The 21,213-nt window shown below is 41.4% G+C and overlaps 1 protein-coding gene across 8 annotated transcripts in view; it reads left to right on the top strand.

The window, feature by feature from the left end:
* The window catches only part of exoc3l4 (exocyst complex component 3-like 4), a 29,135-nt gene extending 16,691 nt beyond the window's left edge, over positions 1–12,444 (top strand). For all 8 annotated transcript variants that reach the window (XM_079527329.1, XM_079527331.1, XM_079527328.1 and 5 more), the window contains 11 exons: positions 148–366; positions 1,369–2,005; positions 2,307–2,424; positions 2,682–2,837; positions 3,114–3,214; positions 3,463–3,564; positions 5,437–5,560; positions 6,048–6,170; positions 7,981–8,133; positions 9,086–9,207; positions 11,937–12,444. In XM_079527329.1, coding sequence (XP_079383455.1) covers positions 148–366; positions 1,369–2,005; positions 2,307–2,424; positions 2,682–2,837; positions 3,114–3,214; positions 3,463–3,564; positions 5,437–5,560; positions 6,048–6,170; positions 7,981–8,133; positions 9,086–9,207; positions 11,937–12,153 — 2,072 coding nt within the window. In that variant the 3' untranslated portion in view covers positions 12,154–12,444. The remainder of the gene's footprint in view (positions 1–147; positions 367–1,368; positions 2,006–2,306; positions 2,425–2,681; positions 2,838–3,113; positions 3,215–3,462; positions 3,565–5,436; positions 5,561–6,047; positions 6,171–7,980; positions 8,134–9,085; positions 9,208–11,936) is intronic.
* Positions 12,445–21,213: the final 8,769 nt, after the last annotated feature.

The following is a 21,213-nucleotide window of genomic DNA, read 5'->3' as shown; positions in this document are numbered from 1 at the left end:
CTTCCACTGCGTCATTATTTTTAAACCCCCTTTTAAACAGGTTCACAAGTTAAAAGCAACAAGCATGAGTGCAGTGCATAATGTAGACATTTTCATTATGTTGATGTTTTCCTCTGCAACACAATATTTATTTACATTAATGTTTAGATGACTCCCTGATGAAGAAAGGCGCTGCTTCCATTCGCCGCAGCCTGCGCCTAGGCAGTAAAAAGGACAAGGAGAAGAACGTCAACAAGTCTGACAACCAGGAGCAGCTCCTCACAGTGTCTGAGGTCACAGTAGAGGAGGTGAAGGAAGATGTATCAGTGTGGGAGGAGATTGGAGAGTCCTACACGCTTCCAGAGATACCCCTCACACCACTGTCAGGTGAAACAGAGACAGACTGTAGCTCACATCATGTGAAAGGATTTACATTTGTCCTTCAATTTCCCTACCTAAACCCAACAGAAGCATTGTTAGGGCTCCTCATGTACGATATATTATACAGTAAGAATTTCAACCTTCATTTGTACCGTATCCTAATACCTCATGTACCCGTCTCCATTTGATAATCGCTCATCCACGTTCTTCTGTCAGTGTTTTCACAACATTGATAATCAGTTATAGACATCTCATTCCTAACGTAAATACATGTAACAGTGAATTCAGTCTTAATACTAAAGCCTCCATTGATCAAATCGGTTAGAATATGTTCTATTCAATTGTATCTGAAAGAAATATTTAGACTAGATAGAGTGGCCCATGGGAATGGAAAGGCTTCTTAAATTCTTAAGTCCCCGCAAGACACTGAACCTAAGATAACTGCTCCAGATGAGCAGGTTGGGGCCTTACATGGCCCTACTTGTAGTTGTAAGGCATGTTGTCACTGTGGGAATGTGTGTGTGGATGCAAAATGTAATTATAAAGCACCGAAGTTGTCAGAGGACTAGAAAATCATTATTTTTGTCACTGTACTTTTGCACATTATGTGAAATTTGTGCTCTGCATTTACCCATCCTAGCAATTGGGTGCAGTGACTCAGTGAGTGCTAATTATACTGTGTTATTAATACAAGATGTCATTAATAAATAATAATCTACAGTATGGCAATTAATTTTCCTGCATTGACAGCAGGATCCGCACAATAATGTTTCACAAAGGTTTTGGTCACATTTTCTAGGTTTGCCTTATTCAATTAATTCAATTAATTTAAAGTTTCATGTCTGTCAGTACATCATTATACTCATACTCATTATATACTCATTCTCTCCTCTCCTCTTTGGTCTTTTTCTTTAACCTCTTGTCTACTCTTATTCTTTCTGCACATTGCTGCTTGTGCTCTTTTTTCCTCTTTGGTCTCCTGCTCTCCTTCTCGTTTCTCCTCTCCAGTGATGCAGATCAACCATCTGATAGACATGGAGGTTCTGGAGGAGGCCTATCTGAACCTACTCTCCATGCGGCAGGAGTTCCAGCAGGAGCAAGGGAGTTGTGGCGGCGAGGAGGCTGTCTCCTCCGTGGAGCTTGCCAAGAAGGAGAAGGACCTCAGCCTCCTGTACAGAGCCCTGAAGGACAAAATCAAGACCATCGTGCGTGACTCCAACACCCTTCGCTCCAGGAACAAGGAGCTGTTGGTGTATGTGGCCCGTGTCATTCAGGAGGAGGAGAAGAGGGAGGGGGACCCTGGCGGTCTGGCTGGGCCCGGCAGCTACTGGAGGGAGTCGTGGAGGGAGGCAGTGAGTGAAGGTGTGCAGGCCAAGTTGGGGAGTGTTCCCTTGGACAAGAGGGAGCAGAACGCCTCCTGGCTGGCCATCCACCTGGGACTTCTGGGTAAGGCCATCCTGGAGGACCTGGAGTATGTGAAGAAGGACCTCCGGTGGTCATATCCACGCAGCTTCAATGTCTTCAGCACCTACGTGAGGTGCTACCACAGAGATGTTGGACAGCACCTGAAGAAGCTCCAACAGCAGGTAACAGACTTGAAGGACTATTACGCTCTGCTGGACTGGATCATCAACCGCTACCAGAGGTCAGTGTCCTTTAGTGAAAAGTCAGCATTTCCCTTTCAGTTCCATCTGTATATGAACATGTGCCACTTCATCTTCATTTAAAGGATGAGCTGGTATGGTCAGTTCTTAAACATGAAATGACAACCACATCAGTATAACATGGACTGTTGTGAAATGTATCTGAGAGGCAACCACCAAAACAAAAACAATTTTGTTTACATACTGTAACTGTATATCTCGCATGCCTTCAAACCACTGTGCCACCAAACAATGGATTGTTGTTTAAAAGTATCTGAGAGGTGTGGAACTTTTCTCTGGCAGTGAGAGGATTGTGGGTAGCCCGTCCCTGCAGCCAGAGATGGAATCGGAGAGTACTGGCCTCTCCCTGGAGGATGGTTTCCTGGATCAGCTCAAAGACGGATACTGTCACAGACTCCAGGTGAGATGTGGTACAGTAGTACATGTACATGTTAATCCATCTTTAACCACTTGAACCCCAGCAACATGCCTATCTACAGCCCAAAGTAGCCATCTACAGTATAGGCTCACAACGCAACCTAACATGTCAGTAGAGCCTGGCATCAGCCTGATAAATAGTATAATATACAGTGTGTTTTGTTACTAAGGCTACAGATGTTTCTGAGACTTTTAGATCTTCATACCTGTCTCCTTCCTCACATGCATCTATTCTGTTAGGAGGACATGAAGTCAGCACTGGGCAAAATGATAGAATTGGAAAATGAGGATTTTTGGAAGGAGAGGAAACAGCTGCGTAGTAATGACGATGGTGACAGACCGCCAGATAACGAGGACAACTTTCTATGCTCTCAGTTCCCCATGGACATCTGGACGGTACGCTACTGTTGATTATGTTGTCAGATGTTGTATGTATGTATGTATGTATGTATGAATACACCCACATGGCATCAATCTATCTCTTAGCCAAATAGAATATACCCATAATGTTTTCCCTTTTCTGCTGTACAGTTCTAGTTGTTCAGTGGCCTATGTCACTGTGTAATGTGGTTATATAGCCACTTGGGGGCAATAAAGATGCTTAAATCCACTACTTTAGTCTTGGTCCTACAGGTTCTGACATTAACACTAACCAACACATTCTTTCTGCAGAATGTGAAGAGCAATTTGACAAACTCCAGCAAAATTGATCAACAGCTGGAAATGAAAGTAGGCTATTCCTGCTTCGAAGAGTTGAAACAATTTCCAAAGAGGTATGTACCACAAAAGTAGGCTTTCATGGTTTGTACTTGTTTGTTTCATGTTTGACTTTTTATTTTTGCAGGACAAAAAAAACGAAATATTTAATGGCAACCCATAAAAACAGGTAGAGACCTGTTTTTATGGGTTGCCATTAAATATTTCGTTTTTGAAAGTACTGCTGTGGGAGTATGGAAACGTAAATGAGTAAATAAATGAACATGTCATTCAGGGTATTTTGATTAACTTATTCAATGTGTAGGTTTGAGACAGAGTTCAGACGCTGCTGCAGCTATGGTGATGTCCCCCCTCCTCTCTGGACTGAATACCAGATAGCATACATCAACAGCTTTATCACTTTAAAGTAAGTGCCTCAACAAGAGCCAGACAGTATATCAGCCAGGTTTATTGTTTGACTTTTTTTTTTTTTTTTTTTTTACAAGATCAGTATCGGCAATTATGTAGCTGGTGTGCGTTTTTGGATGTAGTTAAGTATAATATATTTTCTGCTTGTTCATTTATAGTTAAGTTATCAGGCAGAAATCTTCTATCTCCATGATTTCATTTTTTGTGTTTTTTCGTAAATGAATGTTCTACTTGATCATACTATAGCGTCACACAAAAGCATCAAAAGTAGCAGATGTACATGATCGAAACACGTATTTTGAGCTTGTAGATCTGCTGATTTTGGTGTTTTTTTTTATTTGAATCCTGGAAGGTAACAGTTTGGGAGATATGAGGTTTCCACCCGACAGAGACAATATACTTTTTTTTATTTGTTTATAGATTTGCTTATAGATTTAACTAAACTAACTTTTTCAAATTGATTTCAAGATTTTGCACTTTTTATACAAACTATCCATCAAAACATTGGTAATCGGTTGTCAAGGATTTTAAGTCAGGATATGCATTGGAATCGGAAATAATTCTATTTCCAGATATTTTTGCACATACATACAAGGAATGTTGTCTTCTTTGGCCTGTAACATACTGTAATAGTGGATTGAGGGAGACAAATGTGTTAAAGCTACATTCATAAATTCTGCTAAACACACTACACACTTCTACTTCAGTACCAAGACAGAAAACAAAGCTCTTGGGTCTTTGTAGGACAATGAAATGAATAACCAGCAATTCAACAGAAATACACTCTTTATTTTTGACTGGGTGTCTGAAGCACACACAGCTGTGGCTATTTCTGAATCCAAACAAGTCAGTCCCTTGAGAAGGAAACCCCCGAGGCTAGCACTGAAGGGAGTCACGTGCTTTAAGAGAAACGGGCCTGTGTATGTGAAATGTGTACTGTGTATGGCTAGCACTGAAGGGAGTCACGTGCTTTAAGAGAAACGGGCCTGTGTATGTGAAATGTGTACTGTGTATGACTCAAGAGAAAGAGAATGGAATGCAAGTACTGGTATGTAACACTAAAACTTACCATATGGGCGGTGTCCGTCTCTAATAAAAAACAGATGTCATGTGCACATTTGCAGGGAACCACCACTTTGTTTGCTACGTGCAAAACAAGTATTTATGTTAAATAGAATATTTATTCTCCACTTGTGTTTTGCCTTTAGATTAATTGTGACTAAACTTCGAGACTAATCCTAACTTAAGATAAAATACAATATATGCATCATCTGACAAAGTCTCACAAGACACTTTGACTGCGACATTGTGCGACAACAGCCTCAGAACATACTGTATTGCACTTCATATTTAAAATGAATGAAACGCATTCCTGGTGCGCAACTGATAAATCATTTAGTTGAGCATTCAACATGGTTATAATTTATAATTTTATGTATTCTTCTGTCAGTAGTAATGCTGGGTTGCTTAGCTGGGCTGTGTAAGTCATGGGTTTCAGTTGCCAAGATACAAGGAAGTGGGGGTTTTGAGTTGGAGTGTCTTCCCTGGCCTACTGGGAGAGTGGATGCAAAGTTAGTTTGTGTTTGCCTACGACCCTATGTCCTACAGTCCCACAGCGTGGACACTAAAAAGTGCCAACTAGGAATGTATCTATTTATTATGAGAGGAAACGTTATGTTAAATGTTCATCATTCAATATCTCCAAAATACACAGGATTCATTCTGCAAAAGTATCCATTAATCATTCATTGACCTTAGAATCACATCTTGTTTTGTGTGCATCTTGTTTTGTGTTCCAGTAAACTGAAAATATCAACATGTCACCCTCAATCACCTCAGACCTTCCATTTCCCTGTTTCTCTTTCCCCAGAGAGTACATGGAGAACTACAGGGACAGATGCCCAGATCAAGCAGACAATTTTAACAAAGAGGTTGACTGGCTAATAGGGAGCCTGGGCCAAGGTCTGGAGGACCAGTACAAGAATGATGTCAAGGTAGGTTGAAGAAAAGTTTACTGCTTAGTGCTTTTTCACTGAAGAATTGAGTAATACTTTTTTTTTTACTAATAGAGTTACATTAACACATGTTACTGTGTGGCTATTAAAATATAAATTAGTGTTTAGGGTGTTATACCTACTTATGCAGTATACTTAACGCCTTCGTATATTGTGGGGAGATGGGGTACGGTGGTCTGTGAGGATTCTTCGAAACATGCTAGTGGTCCAGAGCTCCAAAAAGATGAGAACCTGAAACCTTATTCTAGTCTTGGAACTGGCATCATGACAAGAGCAATAACTATACTTTGCAGCTTGCATTCCTTGAATGTCGTCGTTGGTAGCAAATAGCAGCTGTGTTACCATTCGCTTCCTCTTCTTAAACAATTCCTGCCGCCACAGAATACATTTCAAAGATCAACTTTAAGATGTTGGAGGATGCTTGTGCAGGTTAATACCACAGACCCTGGGTCAATGTGACTTTCAGATCTACCAGAGGAGGATGATGACCAGGAAGTGGCTCACCAATGATGATGACTTCCAGCAGCTTTATAAGCGAACAGAGACGCTTTCCCAGAACTGTGCTCTCATGAGACCCCCTTACGTACAGGTGAGGAATACTGTGCTCTCATGAGACCCCCTTACGTACAGGTGAGGAATACTGTGAAAATAATATTGTTAATGGGCCAAACATTGATATGTCAAATTTGTTACATTATGCGTAAACCTCTTCACCAAGTGCTTTGTTTTTCTTTACTTTATTTACTTCCGTATTAGAGAGAGAAATTAGAGAGCAGGTTAAAAGAAAAGCAACAGTGACTTGGGAGAATTGTTTCGCTTTACAATGCTGAAAGATTCAACATATCGATATCAATGTTAAGTCTTTCACATTGGCTTGGCAGGATTCAGTCCTTGTACTGTATATGTACTACATATGCTTCCAGAGAAGGACCCTCATCTCATGCAATGTCTGAACATGCAGAGCAGGAAATTACTTTTATGGTCCACTTGACAGAATGGCTGGTAAATTCCCAAGCGTACCGGCCAACTTTCCCTAATTAAACTTGATACAAAGGCTGGTGAATTCCCCAGCCTACCAGCCAACTCTCACTAATTCATAATTAAGATTGGTTGAGAAAGCCAGTGATAGTTTTGTAAGCGATTGCCTGTCACTAGTAATTTTGTGTCCTACCAAGTCTAAGAGTACGTTTTAACAGCGGGAGAACAACGGCGACTCTGGGTGATACAAATCTCCTCGTGGGTGTTCCTGCTGTCAGATCTATGTCCTCGTATAGGTGGTATGGAGGGTAAACAAAGCAACACGTGAATTTGATTGGCGATGTTGTCCAAAATATTTTCATGTTTTCGGGCGACGTTCCTCCACCCACTTTTCGACTATCGCCTCTTCGCCTGCTATCGCCAGTAGTTGCCGAGTCCCATACCATAGACAAATAACGCACTTCCAGTAAATTCGTCAGGCTGTCGCCCGCTGTTAAAACGCACTGTAACTATTCCCTTATTATCCTGGTAGGATGGAAAACCTGGATTGGGAACTCTGGTGTTGTGCACAAGGTTTCTGGAACCACATGGCTCCCTGCTGAGCTTGGATTGAACCATGGCAAAGCCAGAGGCTCATTCTCAGTTTTTAACTCGTGTGTTATAAATAAAACAGGAAAATCTCTTTATCTTCATCAAATTATATTTTGTCTGTGGTATAAATTGTGTTGAGATTGCATGGATTAAGTTCTCAGTCGCCATGACTGATTCCAGTTATTTGAATTCCATTGAAGTCAGCATGTATTCTATGGAAAAATGTGACATCTACAAGCTTACAAGTTACAACGCTATTTGTAGATACCTAGAATCCTCAGACAAGCCTCAACCACAGCCAAAGACTTGGCACTTGTGATTGGTGGTAGTTATCTCCACCAGGCCAACAGGCCAGGAGACAGGGAAAGATTATGTTTTGACCCTGTCCCGGTAGGTCAGTGAAGACACTCCTTTTCCGGTTCCCCTCTAAGGTGAAGTGGAATTCTGGGAAAGGCTGATGAATATTTGATACAGAAACACGGAAATGTATATACCTGCTATATATATATATCGGTATTTCTCAATGGAAATCCTTATTAACTTCCTGATAGCGATCTTAAAGAAATTAAATGCCCAGGGGTCTACTTGAGCTCTTGAACTGTTGTGGCTGTGAAGTGAATGGAAAACATGTTACTGAGGTTACTCATAAAGATTTGGCAACGGCCCATAATCCATATTAATAGCCGGATACAAAGTAGTAGAGGTCAGATATGGCTGGTCAGTCATGTGGTAGAGGAATAACATCAATTCACATTTTCTTTTTATATCCTGTTATTGTTTCATGATTTACCCTGAAGTTATTGTTATTCTTTTTGTTTTTCTGGTAACAGACCCTGGTGAACACATTACATTTGCATGTGGTGAAAGAATACTTGTCGCAGCTGATGAAAAATAACTACTCATGCAAGAACAGGAAGCACGAGAGAGCGGCAGCCAAGATTCGTTCTCAGTGGGCAAAGCTCAGGGAGCTGTTTGAGGAAATGGTAATAACCACTTCACTTTCTAATATTGTCGCTGTCGAGTGGAAAACTTGTATATCCACAGCTGTAACTTTTCGGGGAATTGAGAAAAATAAGACATGCGTTCCAAATTTTCAATGGATCCAATGTAGTTATTATTTACAAGCCCCTGTTAATACTTGTCATCGGATCAATGTTTATAAAACCCACGGACAGACTTAACCAAGCAAAATATTGTATTTAAAATCACACTTGTGTGAAGTGAGGGGTGCTCTTATCATCATACAACACATTCCGTGCTCAGCCAATCAAATCATTTCCGTGGTGCACACACACAGACACACAAAGCTGGGCATAGGAGGGCCTCAAAAATGTAAAATAAAAGCATAAAAATATGAATTTTGGAGATACAAGGTTTCTGCCCGACAGCGGTGATATGTTGCTCTCTATGTATGGTTTGGAGAAAATGTGTGTCAGGATGCAGAAAAGGGAAGAAAGAGCAGCTGTGTGACCTTATCCATTCACCAGAGGAATATAGGCAGCTGTGTGACCTTATCCATTCACCAGAGGAATATAGGCTACAACCATTGGTGGAAGAAGTGCACAGATTTTGTTATGGTAGTAATAACACAATGTAGAAATACTCTTAAGTAAAAGTCCTGTATTAAAAATGTGACTTGAGTACAAAAGTACAAAAGTATTGGCATCGATACTTACAGTATTAAAGTAAAGTACTCAAGGCTTCGTGGGGTGTGTAATTGATAGAAAATAAGCCATTTTGGGGGTGAACTATCCCTTTAAGGGATATGTTTCACAATTATAATTTAAATCTACATCTCTTGGAGGAGCAAGTTACGGCCGGGTCTTTTGAGGGGTCGTTACAATATTGACAGAAAAGTCAACTAGTAGCCTACATTGACCTGTACTGAGGGACTCTGGTCAACCAGGTTTAAGTGGTTAAACGTCCACTTTGCAGAAGTCTACCCATGAATGGCTGCACCCAGTGGGAGACGACCTGAGTGACATCATCGGAGAGAGGAACAAGAGTGACATAAAGAACAACCTTCAGCCTCTAGTGAACCACTACCCTGATATCAGGTAAACACTGTGCTTTTCATATCGTTACTGTCGGCTGGGCACAAACCTCAGAATCTCACAAACCTCTTATCTCCATATTCATACTTTATGAGATTTTTTGTGTGTGTAAATTAACGCCCTACTTGATCATACTAAAGCATCACACAAAAGTAGCAGATCCGCAAGCTCGAAAAGCTTGTCGGTCCGCTACTTTTGACGCTTATTTTTATTTTAATCCTGAAAATATCCGTTCCATAAATAATGACCTATTTTATACTTCATTTACATTGTCATGTAAATGTAGTGAAAATAGCTGTGCATTGAGAGCTTGTAGAGCTTCTATTTTTGACACAGTCTTTACATTTCTGAAAAGTGTCTTGTAAAAACATGCCCAAAATAGGGATTGTAGGTTGAGAGTAGTTCAAGCTGTGTTTTGCAAATACAGTATTTAACCAATGAAAAGTGCAGAGCTTCTGACTAAATAATAACTACACTGGATCCATTGGAACAAAGGCTCACACAGGATCTGTCTCTGCCTAATGGTCCTTGGGTCAATACATTGTCATGACAACGCTGAGGAATTATGCCGAAACACATCCATTGTCTGTCCGTCGGAGGTAATAAACCATGTGAAAAGGACATTTCTTGTGTGCTGGCTATTCCTTTATTTCCACTTGTACCTTTGAGCCTTGCACCTATAATTATACTACACGCACAATTATACTCATTTGGAGTGTTCTGCAGTTTCTCTTCCTTAAAGTAACAGTACCAAGGCAAGTCATTGGGCACTGTCACACGATTGTAAAGACGAAACGTTAGTGGGGGTGGCGGGGCTTCCACCTTCCCCCATCCAGACTGTGACCAGAAGCATTTGACAATTGTGGGAGACAACAGACTGGCCACGTGAGGGTAAAGGGTCAGGGTGGAACACTGGAGCGGGCTTAAAGAGAAAGACCAATAGACGTCTACACATGATGACACTGTAATTTCCCTGGGGAAAACCACCAGATGGGCTGATAACGTGGGGATTGGCTGGAAAAAACAGGATATACGTACTGTAGGATATGGGGATGATGATGATGATGATGATGGATATGAAATGAAGCTGCCAGCATATATCTAGGTCATCTTAGGTGAACAACTGACCATACCTACATAAATAATTGAATCCTGCCCTAGACCTCTGCTCCATGTTTTCCCCTCTCATTCTTTTTTTGTAATGACTATTTTCAGTACACAGTCACAGTAGGCAACATCATCATTTGTATTATTTATTATTATGTGTAATGTACGCACAGTCGCACACACAGTTATTGTAGACTGAGCCTGCATAATACATTAGGGGCTCCATTTTCATCACAGCTAAACCCCTTATCCCTAAACTTTTTTTTTACTATTTTGCAAAACATTTTTGAATAGTTAAAATGGCCAGTCTACAAGCTCACAACGTGTCAATGTAGATTGGCTAGTTGAACTATTCAAAAATGTTTTTCAAAATAGTAAAAAGAATACGTTTAGGGATAAGGGATTTAGCGGTGACGAAAATGGAGCCCTAGGTGTCCTGAGTGAAGAAGACTGAAGAGCATCCATTTAAAACTTAAGTCTGTGCACGCTTAGGGCCGATTCATACTCCTATTTTACCGCTGTTTCGGCGCTGTAGTGCCGAAATGATTTTGGCTCGTCAGAAATTCTCAGTAGCACAGAAGAGCCGACTTCAGGACGGTACCCGCCCCCCCCCGAACCTCAAATTACGTCACATTGTAGGCTCTACAGCGCCGAACCGACTTTTACTCGGCTCTAAAATAGGAGTATGAATCGGCCCTTAGCTTCAGCAGTCCAATTGCTGCTGATATAAAATTATGTGCCAAAATGTGTCATTATGCATTTTGCATCATTCAGTCTACACCTCTTGTGCGCTATATCTCCCAAAACGAAACCGACATCCTTTGAAAGACATGTCTGGAACGTAAAATCAAGTCCCTCCCGCCGGACTGTTGTCCATCGCACCTTTAAGGCGAGAGAGTCCAGGCACCGATGTGGCCTGACAGAATGATCAATGGAATGATCACACGTAGTTATCTGATGGGTTGGATTGGAATGTAGGGGTCAGATGTGACATCTGGACCATGTCAGAGGCAGGTAGTTTGCAATTCGACAGTCCACACCCATGCGCCTAGCTGTGACCGATTATTATTACCACAATAATATCTGGTAAACAACAGAAAAGGCTGTCCCTAAACTGGACAGTGACAGATGGTGACAGACACATCAAGGCACGGAGATAGTTTACCCTTTCCATAGCAAGTCAACCTATTATATTAAAATATTGTGTTGTCTACTTTTGTATAAAATGTGCTCTCCTTTACTTCGGCAGGTGAGTGTGCAGGGAGGCACGCTAGTGGATTTTACAGCGCGGATTAGGACCCAGAGAAAAATATCACACTTGTGTGAAATGAGGGGCTGTAACTCGAGAACCGTTCGTCCCACCGACTTCAAATTCGACACATGCGTTCCACACCCCCTTAGGGAGTGGAGTGCCCGGTGTCGAGTCGGTCGGTATGATGCACTTATGCATCATACAATATCTACTATGTAATATGGATGTACCTGGAAATCACATTGCATTTCTCCCTCGCAGAATGGAATGAAATGTTGATTTCACTCTCTCAGAGTCAGAGTGAAATATCAACAATGAGGATTTTACTGTGTAGGTTACCACTATTAATATGGTCTTTCCTTCCTGTGCCCAGTAAGAAGCACCTGGCTGCTGTGCTGTACTTCAGGGGTCTTGTGAGGGGTCGGGAGCGCCAGCTCATACTCCAGAAGCTCACAGAGTTGAAGAAAAACATGGGAAACAATCCTGATAGGAGCAGGGCTCTGTTCAGCGACATGCAAGTCACAGCCAACAGGGACTGCCTGGCAGATATAGTCTGCCTCAGCTTCTTCCTGCCTGACAATGACAACTAGTTGGACTCCTCACTCAGGATGACAGGACTGCAAGCAGGAGGGGAAAACATTCGGATGTCACTGGTAGTGTTGCGGTCAATGAGGTGCCCTTTAGCAAGGCATTCATCGGCGTCCTTTTCGAGATGGAACAGAGGAAGAGAAAAGACTCAATGACTGTGTCTCTGCACAGACCAACAAACAAGTGGGTTGATGGCACTGTGATTTGTTTGATTTAGCCTTTGAAGGTTTTATGTGACTATTATGCACACTTTGACAGATCATATCCAGATTAAATATATACTGTATGTATTATGTAATTTTAATGTTATATTTTAGTTTCTTAAACATGAATATTTGACAATATTTGTATATGAGCACGGAATGTGATGATTTGAATGGCTGAGCATGGAATGTGATGTATGATGATAAGAGCGCCCCTCACTTCACACAAGTGTGATTCTTTTTAACAGGTAACCAGCAAATATTTAAGTTGCAGAAGAACAATTAAACTGCCTCATACAAATCAAGCTTGTTTAGATTCTGGTTCATTCAGTGGATATTTCCTTCATTGTTCATGGCTTGTTCAGCTGTCCACTTGAGGATCGGCAATGCCCTGCGACGTCTTCGGGCCGACACATTTTGGCACATCATTTGATATCGGCAGCAATTGGACTGCTGAAGCTAAGCGTGCACAGACTCTTCAGTCTTCTTCACATGCACTCAGGACACTAATGTATTATGCAGGCTCAGTCTCTCCCTCTTAAATTATTACAATAACTGTGTGCGTGCATGTGCGTGCGTATACATTACACATAATAATAAATATTCCAAAGGTTCATTCAGTGGATATTTCCTTCATTGTTCATGGCTTGTTCAGCTGTCCACTTGAGGATCGGCAATGCCCTGCGACGTCTTCGGGCCGCCTTCTACTGGCCGAATTACCGTTGAGATGTGGACAAGGGTGAAACCACTGCACCAATCAGAAGTGTCCTAAGTGACAGCTGACAGCTACAGCGCCAAAGACAGTTCTGTGAGTATCGATGTGCATGGGCAGGACTTTGTTTCGGAGGGCACAGGCGCATGCAACCCTTCTGGGAAAAAGAGAGCTGAGTGGTCCACACCAGGTGACCATCACATGGGGCATTCCGAGTCCTGGAAGAGCATGGGATGGGAGGCATCTACCTCAACATCCTGGGACTTTGTTGTTGGGTGTACTGGGGACAGATTATTGGGGTTATCTGGGTGTGTGTGTGTGTGTGTGTGTGTGCGTGCGTGCGTGCGTGCGTGCGTGCGTGCGTGCGTGCGTGCGTGCGTGCGCGTGCGCGCGCGCGAATGGGGCTGGGATCGTATTCATACTTAATGAATGTAGATGCAAACACACACCAAATTTGGAGACAGACGGAGAGTTGGATTGATGCAGGACTGAGTGTAATAGAGAGAAGTCTGCACACAGCTATATGCTCCACAGTGCTTAATTTATTATAAATAAAAACACTGGCATTAATATCAAACACGTTTCGGCCATGGTTGGCCTTCATCAGGTGACAAATTCAATGACAACTAGAAAAAGTGCCCCTCAGGGCACAGGTCTCCGCCAGGCCAGGTCAGGTTGTGGCCTCCTGGTGGTGCTATAACAGGCCAATGTGAAAAGGGTGGGATATATTCCTCCGCCTAGTAGGAAAGTGCGTGAAAGATTTCACGTAAATTGCACGCTGCATTCATGATTTGAGGCTTTTTGTTCAAAACGGGCCAATCCTGCAAACCAAAGCCAATGTTAGCCAATTAGGATGGAATATGAAATATCGGACAGATCCGTCTTGAGCACATGACTAGAGATACTGTGTAACGATTTGCGGGATCTTTGGACGGAATCTGGAGGAGTAATGTGTTTTACAAAAGTCGGCCTCCTTGTGGCGCTATTAAAGGCAGATGTAAAAAATGCAGGTCAAAGGTTTGTCCTTGGCCTCTAGGGAGTGTGCATGCAATGTTTGGCAGATCGGTGCAGTTATAGGTAAAAAAAAAGGTGAAAGGCTGCCTCATGGTGGCACTATAACAGGCCGTTCTGTTTTGGGGCAGAGGTTCATCGTTGGCATCCAGGGAGTGTGTGTGTGTGTGTAAAGTCTGGCATCGACCAGGCTAACGGTGCCAGAGATTAGCTGGTAAGTGGTAACAGGCGGACGGAGTGCAAAACATACTCTCCCCATGCCTTCAGCTGGTGGAGACAGCATCCCTTATATGGTATGTGGGTCACGCCACGTGACGGACAAGAAAACAGGGCAGGTGATAATTGTTACAAACACCATTCTGTGATAATCTAGAAAAGAAAAGAATCACTACATACCAAACAAGTTTATAAAACTTACATTTTTTATATTATAAATATTTAAAGATGTTACATTTTTTGAGTGGTGTAAACCACTCCTACAACTGGCTTTTGTGTGCATAAAAAAATGACCATGGTTGCTATGTTCAAAATAATTTCTGACGTAATTAAATCACACCCGGGTGAACTGGATGACCGTAGCAACCATGGTCATTTTCTCTGCACAGAAAAAGCCAGTTGTGAAATCACATCCGGGTGTGATTTCATTACGTCAGATCAGAGCTGATCAGGCTACATAATACCTTACCTTATTTCATTACGTCAGACATTACGTCAGACCACAGCTGATCATGCTATATAAAACCTTACACCACTCAGTTCACACGGGTGTGATTTTTTTTTTTTTTTTTACATCACATACACATATACACACAAACCCTCCCCCCCCCCCCCCCCCCCATTCAAAGGAAAGAAAAATGAAAAAATGAAAAATAATAATACACTTAGCACAGAAACAAAAACAAAACGTACACAAATGAAAATAATACAATAGATGATCGCCTCCTGTCTTGATAATTTAAACGACGTAATTTGCCGCTATGCTCGATAACAGGCTTGATAAGCCCAAAGCTTAATGATAACGGGTAAAAAAAATCTGATAACAAGCTTATTGAAGTTTGTCGGTTATTGAGCTCCATCCCTACTCAAGACACGCTCCATGGCCAGTACAAAATTATTTTATGGCGAGGTTGCGTGCACGCCATCCATCAGGGCGTCTTACTGGTATAGTATCGTATAGTACAGGGGTATTCAACAGGTGGCCCGAGCGCCCCCTTATGGCCCTTAAGAAAATAAATATATATTTTTTTTTTAAGGCTAATGAAAGTTACAGGTATGGTGGTGTGTGTGAGATATGATGTGTGAGAATACCATAATGACAGTAATCCTTATTCTTATCCATATTCTATCATGTTCAAGGGCTTTTGGAGAGAAATGATAGTCATTAATGTCATGGCAATTATATGTTTATGCACTGTCAAATAAGTCTACATCTATTCTAAGGTAGCATATACTTGTATAGACATATTATCCTGCTCATTACTTTACAGACATGTATTATTATATATACACATACATTTTCATGTTTGAGCACAAAATGCATTTTGAGAACCCACAAAATCAGGGCCAAATTAGCCATTGGGCCAATGGGGCCGTGGTCCAGGGGCCCTTGGCTCCCAGGGGCCTTTCAGGGAAAATGTAAAAAAAACTGGAAAATTATGCACGCACGCGCACTAGGGGGCCCCCAAAAATGGCCCAGGTGCCCTTGTGGGGGTTAATCCGTCCCTGCACAAAATGCCTGTGTTCACGCACGCTGTGCGCCCCTACCCCCACCCCCCCCCCCACACACACATTCACACATTCTACAGTTGTGGTCCCCGGCCTAATCTAGTTGAATACCCCTGGTATAGTATATGCAACAGAGACACTAGGGGCATGTGGGACGATCTTGTTGACATGAGAGACAGATATCCTGTTACCATCAGGTGAACTCACCTGACAGGTTCTCAAATAGTGTTATGATGTTTAAAGGAAAACTTCACCCTTGCAAAACCCTGCAAAAAAATATATGTTAATGACGTTTAGAAGATTTAGAACACTTTCCTGGGAGTCTTTATGTGTGTAATAATATGTGGTTTTAGATATTTTAGATTTTAGCAGTGAGCCCAGTGTCTCTGATGTCATCGACACTGGGCTCACTTACTTCCTGGACTACATGTTTTCTCAGTAAGACAGCCCTCCCCCTATTCACAAGGAGGAGCAGTGCACCAAAGCATTATGGGAATTTAATTGTAGTCCAGGAAGTAAGTGAGCCCAGTGTCGATGACGCGTTATTATGTATCCCACCGCAGTTCTAGGAAAGCCCTGCTGTGATTGGCCAGTAGTCGTTGTGATTGACAGTTCTCGTTTTTGCGACCAGTCATTAGTCATACAACTACAACCTATCTCAAACCCTCACCCTAAACCTAACCTCCCACGGGGCAGCACACCTAAACCTAACCTTAACGCATGTCTAACCCATGACTAGTCTAAACTAAGTATGCACCCCCTTAAACCTAACCCGAACGGCCTAACCTCAGTAAAACGATGCCTTCCCGGGAGCCAATCAGACACATGGTGAGGCGGGTCTACCCTAGAACGTTGGTGGGATTCATAATCACGCGTCGATGACATCAGAGACACTGGGCTCACTGCTAAAATCTAAAATATCTAAAACCACATATTACACACATAAAGACCCCCAGGAAAGTGTTCTACATATTCTAAACGTCATTAACATATATTATTTAGCAAAAAGGGTCCCTTTAATATAGCATGTAATATTCAATACTCATACACTGCTGCAATAAACCATAAAGAATGATGCATGGTTTATTGCAGCAGTTTATTTGATCCTGGATGTCACCTAAAGGTTCAAGGTTCAACTTTTATTGTCAACAATAAAGAAATTCATTGTGCGTTAAAATACCATACAACAGCTACAGTCTAGTGTCAAATAATCTGTATAAAGAACTAAGTGCAGGTTAAAACTAACATCTCTAAACACAACTACTGAAAGTGCAAGATCTCAGGTGCAAAAATGCAGAAGAATATGTCTAAGGCCTTCTGCATTTTTGCAGATGGCATATATTATATGGCCATATTATATGCCCATATTATGGCCATATAGTCCGGGCCTTGTATAGTGTTCAGTGTCTGTTCATGAGTCTGATGGCGGAGAATGTTATGTCAACAGTATTTTTATTATATATAATCTCCGGGGGTCCATATAGAAGAAAGCAGTGCATAATATAAAAAGGCAGCAGTATATAAATATGTCCAATATATAAAATGAAACAAAATAGATAATGCACTCAACCCCACTCTTGCCGTGACAAATCATGACAATAAACACAATGTTTTGGGCCAGACAAATAATTAGAAAGAAGAAAAAACGGCAGGTTACAACAGGTTTGTTTGGTCCAAAATATTGTGTTTGTGGTCATGATTTGTCACGACTCAAGTTGGCTTCGTACGACGCTTAAAAGGTCTTTAAATAAATACTTTTTGAATGAATGTCTATGGGAAAAATGCATTGGGAATTATTTCCTGGGCCTGGCGTTGTCATGAAAGGGACTGCGACACTATTTAGTGACACATGCAAATGGAAACAGATAACGGCAGCTCTTTAATGCCCAGTTTTGGCACTTCCCACCGAAGAGGATGACTTTATGAAGCGACAACATGCCCTGCCTGTTTGAATAGGAGGCGTAGCCCGAAAGATCAGATGACAGATCTAAAAAAGCACAGGGTCGGTAGGATAAGGCCTGAGGCACACGCGGTGAGTAGGAAGCTATGCTATGTATAATGTAGTGTTTTCCTAATTACACTATAGTCCCTACAGTATTCCTTCTCAAAAATGAGACGTGTTGTACAGTTGACCTTTTTTTTTATATAGTTATCTGATTGTTAGTATTGTTGGCATATGTACCAAAAAGCTAATGATAATAATTATATATATGCCTTTTTGCATGTCTTTGGATTGCCCTCACATTTCCATGGGAGAATTGATTTGCATAGCATGCGTGTGATTGGCTTAATACATACATATGTCAACCAGGCAAGTAATTGGCTTAATACATACATATGTCAACCAGGCAAGTAAGATCATTGGAGATAAACAATTGCAACTTCAGGACATATACAACCGCTCCATAACCAAAAAAGCAATTCAGATTTACAATGATTCTACCCACCCTCTTCACTCTGAATTTGACTTGTTGCCATCGGGCAGGAGGCTTAGGGCAAAATTAGCAAAAAAGAAGGGTTACAAAACTTCGTTTGTGCCAACTGCTGTGGACATTTTAAATAAGAAAATGTTTAAATAGTCTAATCGCCACTGCTCATGATCACTGTTGTTATGTTAATGTGAATGCATTTTGATATAGTATCTTAATGCACCTGTGTATTTTTTGTAATGTTTTATTGTTGTAACTGACTGCCGGTGTGCCAAAGACACATTTCCATTTAATTTAATTTCTTTATCTTTATCTTTATACCTGGTTCAAGCTCATAGAGAGAAGGGAGGGATGGAAGGGGAGGAGAGGACTGAGCTTTGCATAAGGAACATTGGATTGTCTACAGACAATGATCAGGGTGTCCTCTGTGTTCGGGATGAAAGGAAGTGGTTAGGGTGTGCTCTATGCTCAGGGCCATGTAGTGTGGAACTGTGGATGTGCAGACCTAGGTCTGCTATTGTTATTAAATATGTGAGGACCGATCTGCCTTTGATAGCGCCACCAGGAAGCCAACTTATATGTGAAACATTGTTTTAATATCAGTTTTAAAATGATTTTATCCAAATATCACGCAGATCGGTACACTGATCTTTATAGTCATGTGATCAGGACAGATCTGTCAGACTTTTTAATATTATACCACATGCGTGCCAGTTGAAGCAACAGTCTACTGTTCCATTATGTTCCATATGTGAGACAGAGATCATATTCCACCATTCACTTCTCCTCTCCCTGCCTCCGGCACAGTCTTTTCTATGTCCAGCTTTTAGTGTGTGTGCAAAGACAAACATTAAATGTCATTGACAATGAATGGACAATTTTGACTGTTTGTGTAAACACAAACAGTCATTGCGTATTGAGGACGCAAATTCTGATTGGCCGGAATGAGATGATATGATGTACGATGATAAGAGCGCCCCTCACTTCGGTTCACACGGGTGTGATTTTTATTGTATACAATTTGTTTAGTGCTTTTCTTCCCCTTTGCATGCCAACAACGAACATCTCCCCCAAATTGTCCAGAGCTGTTATAGCGCCAACAAGAGGCAGAGTTTTGCAAAACACTATTTTTGTGGGGCACTAGCCCCTTCTATGCCCAGCTTTCCGGGTTTGTATGAACACAAACATTGGCTTTTGATTGGCTGATCAGTGATCAGATCACCCCCTACACCATAGTGATGTTTTGATTGGCTAAGCAAGGTACATACTGTATTGAAGATAAAAGTGAAGACGCAAAAAGTGATTGGCCGGAATGACATTTGTGATGATTTCATTGGCTGAGCAAGGAATGTGATGTATGATGATGTACAGTATGATGATGTATGATAAGAGCGCCCCTCACTTCACACACGTGTGATTTTTGAGGGCCGCTAGCCCGTCATATGTGACCAGATTTGACTGAGAGAGGAAATTACAGCTTTTCACCAGAGGAGAAAAACTTATTATTTTTTTCCAAAATGAGTTGATAGCACAGGCACACTCTACACATACTAGACGAGCATGTCTGAAATACAGTAAGTGTCAGAGCTGAAATCGACATGTAAATATGAAATAAATGCTTAAACATGTAGCTAGGTGTAATGTTAGAGACCACAGAAGTGAACCTTTCAAGCCTGTTTTCTCAACTCGCTGTTTTCTGCAAGACATTACTCTATAAGCCATATCTCCAAAACTGGTGGGTCAAACTGAACAACCAATATGTCAATTTTAGTGTGCGTGAAAACACAACCTAACACAAACATTAAATGCCATTGATAATGAATGGCCAGTTTTACGTCATTATCCCAACACAAACATTAAATGCCATTAATAATGAACGGCCAGTTTTACGTCATTATCCCAACACAGACATTAAATGCCATTGATAATGAATGGCCAGTTTTGAGTGTTTGTGTAAACACAAACATTGGGTAAACACAAATATTGGTAAACACAAACATTGTGTAAACACAAACATTGGGTAAACACAAACATTGAAGATGAAGGTGAGGACGCAAATACTCATTGGCCGGAATGAGATGATGTATTAAAATGTATGATAAGACGGGTGTGGTTTTTGAGTGGTGTAAACCACTCCTACAACTGGCTTTGTTAGTTTACGTGTCTGTCCGTACCAAAAAAAATGAGCATGGTTGCTATGGTCACCCAGTTCACACGGGTGTGATTTCATTACGTCAGACCACAGCTTATCAGTCTATATAAGACCTCACACAGGTGTGATTTTTTGATTGGTGCAAACCACTCCAATAACCAGCTTTGTCTGTATCTATGTGTCTATGTGTCTATGTATGTGTGTACCTGTACGTGGGACCCAAAAAAAATAGCATGGTTACTATGGTCACTGACATTACGTCAGACCACAGCTGATCAGGCTATATAAGACCTTGCACCACTCAGTTCACACGGGTGTGATTTTTTTAATAAGATTTTTAAAAAAAAAGAAATGTAGTACTGGTACTAAAGTGATCAATGTTTTGGCAGTCTACTCTCAATAGTACTTTGAATAATAAATGAGAACCATTTTCATGGTACCTGAGGCACATTCAAGGGCAAAGAAGGCAACAACATTCAGGATGACAATCTGGTGTGCGTGTGCGTGTGCGTGTGTGAACTCGCAAACTGCTGGACAGGTCAGTGCTACGTTTCTTGTGCACTGTCTGATAAGGTGTGTGTGTCTTCCTGGAGCTGATCTCACAAACCGCTGGACCAATGAGTGCCAAACTTTGTATGCACAATGCCAGTAGGCCACATAAGTAGGACCCACATTTCACATAATTTCTTACATTTTATAATGATGATATTCAATGGGGCTGTGATTGCAGTAGTCATACCTAATTAATGTAGATACAAAGACTTGCCCACATTTGGAGAGTTGGGTTGATGCAGGATGGTGGGACTTTTAAAATGACTACCGCTGAAGGG

Source organism: Electrona antarctica (genome assembly GCF_951216825.1).
Source record: "Electrona antarctica genome assembly, chromosome: 18".
Classification (NCBI taxonomy): domain Eukaryota; kingdom Metazoa; phylum Chordata; class Actinopteri; order Myctophiformes; family Myctophidae; genus Electrona; species Electrona antarctica.
The sequence above is the reverse complement of the archived record's forward strand: the minus strand, read 5'-3'. Positions and strand labels throughout refer to the sequence as shown.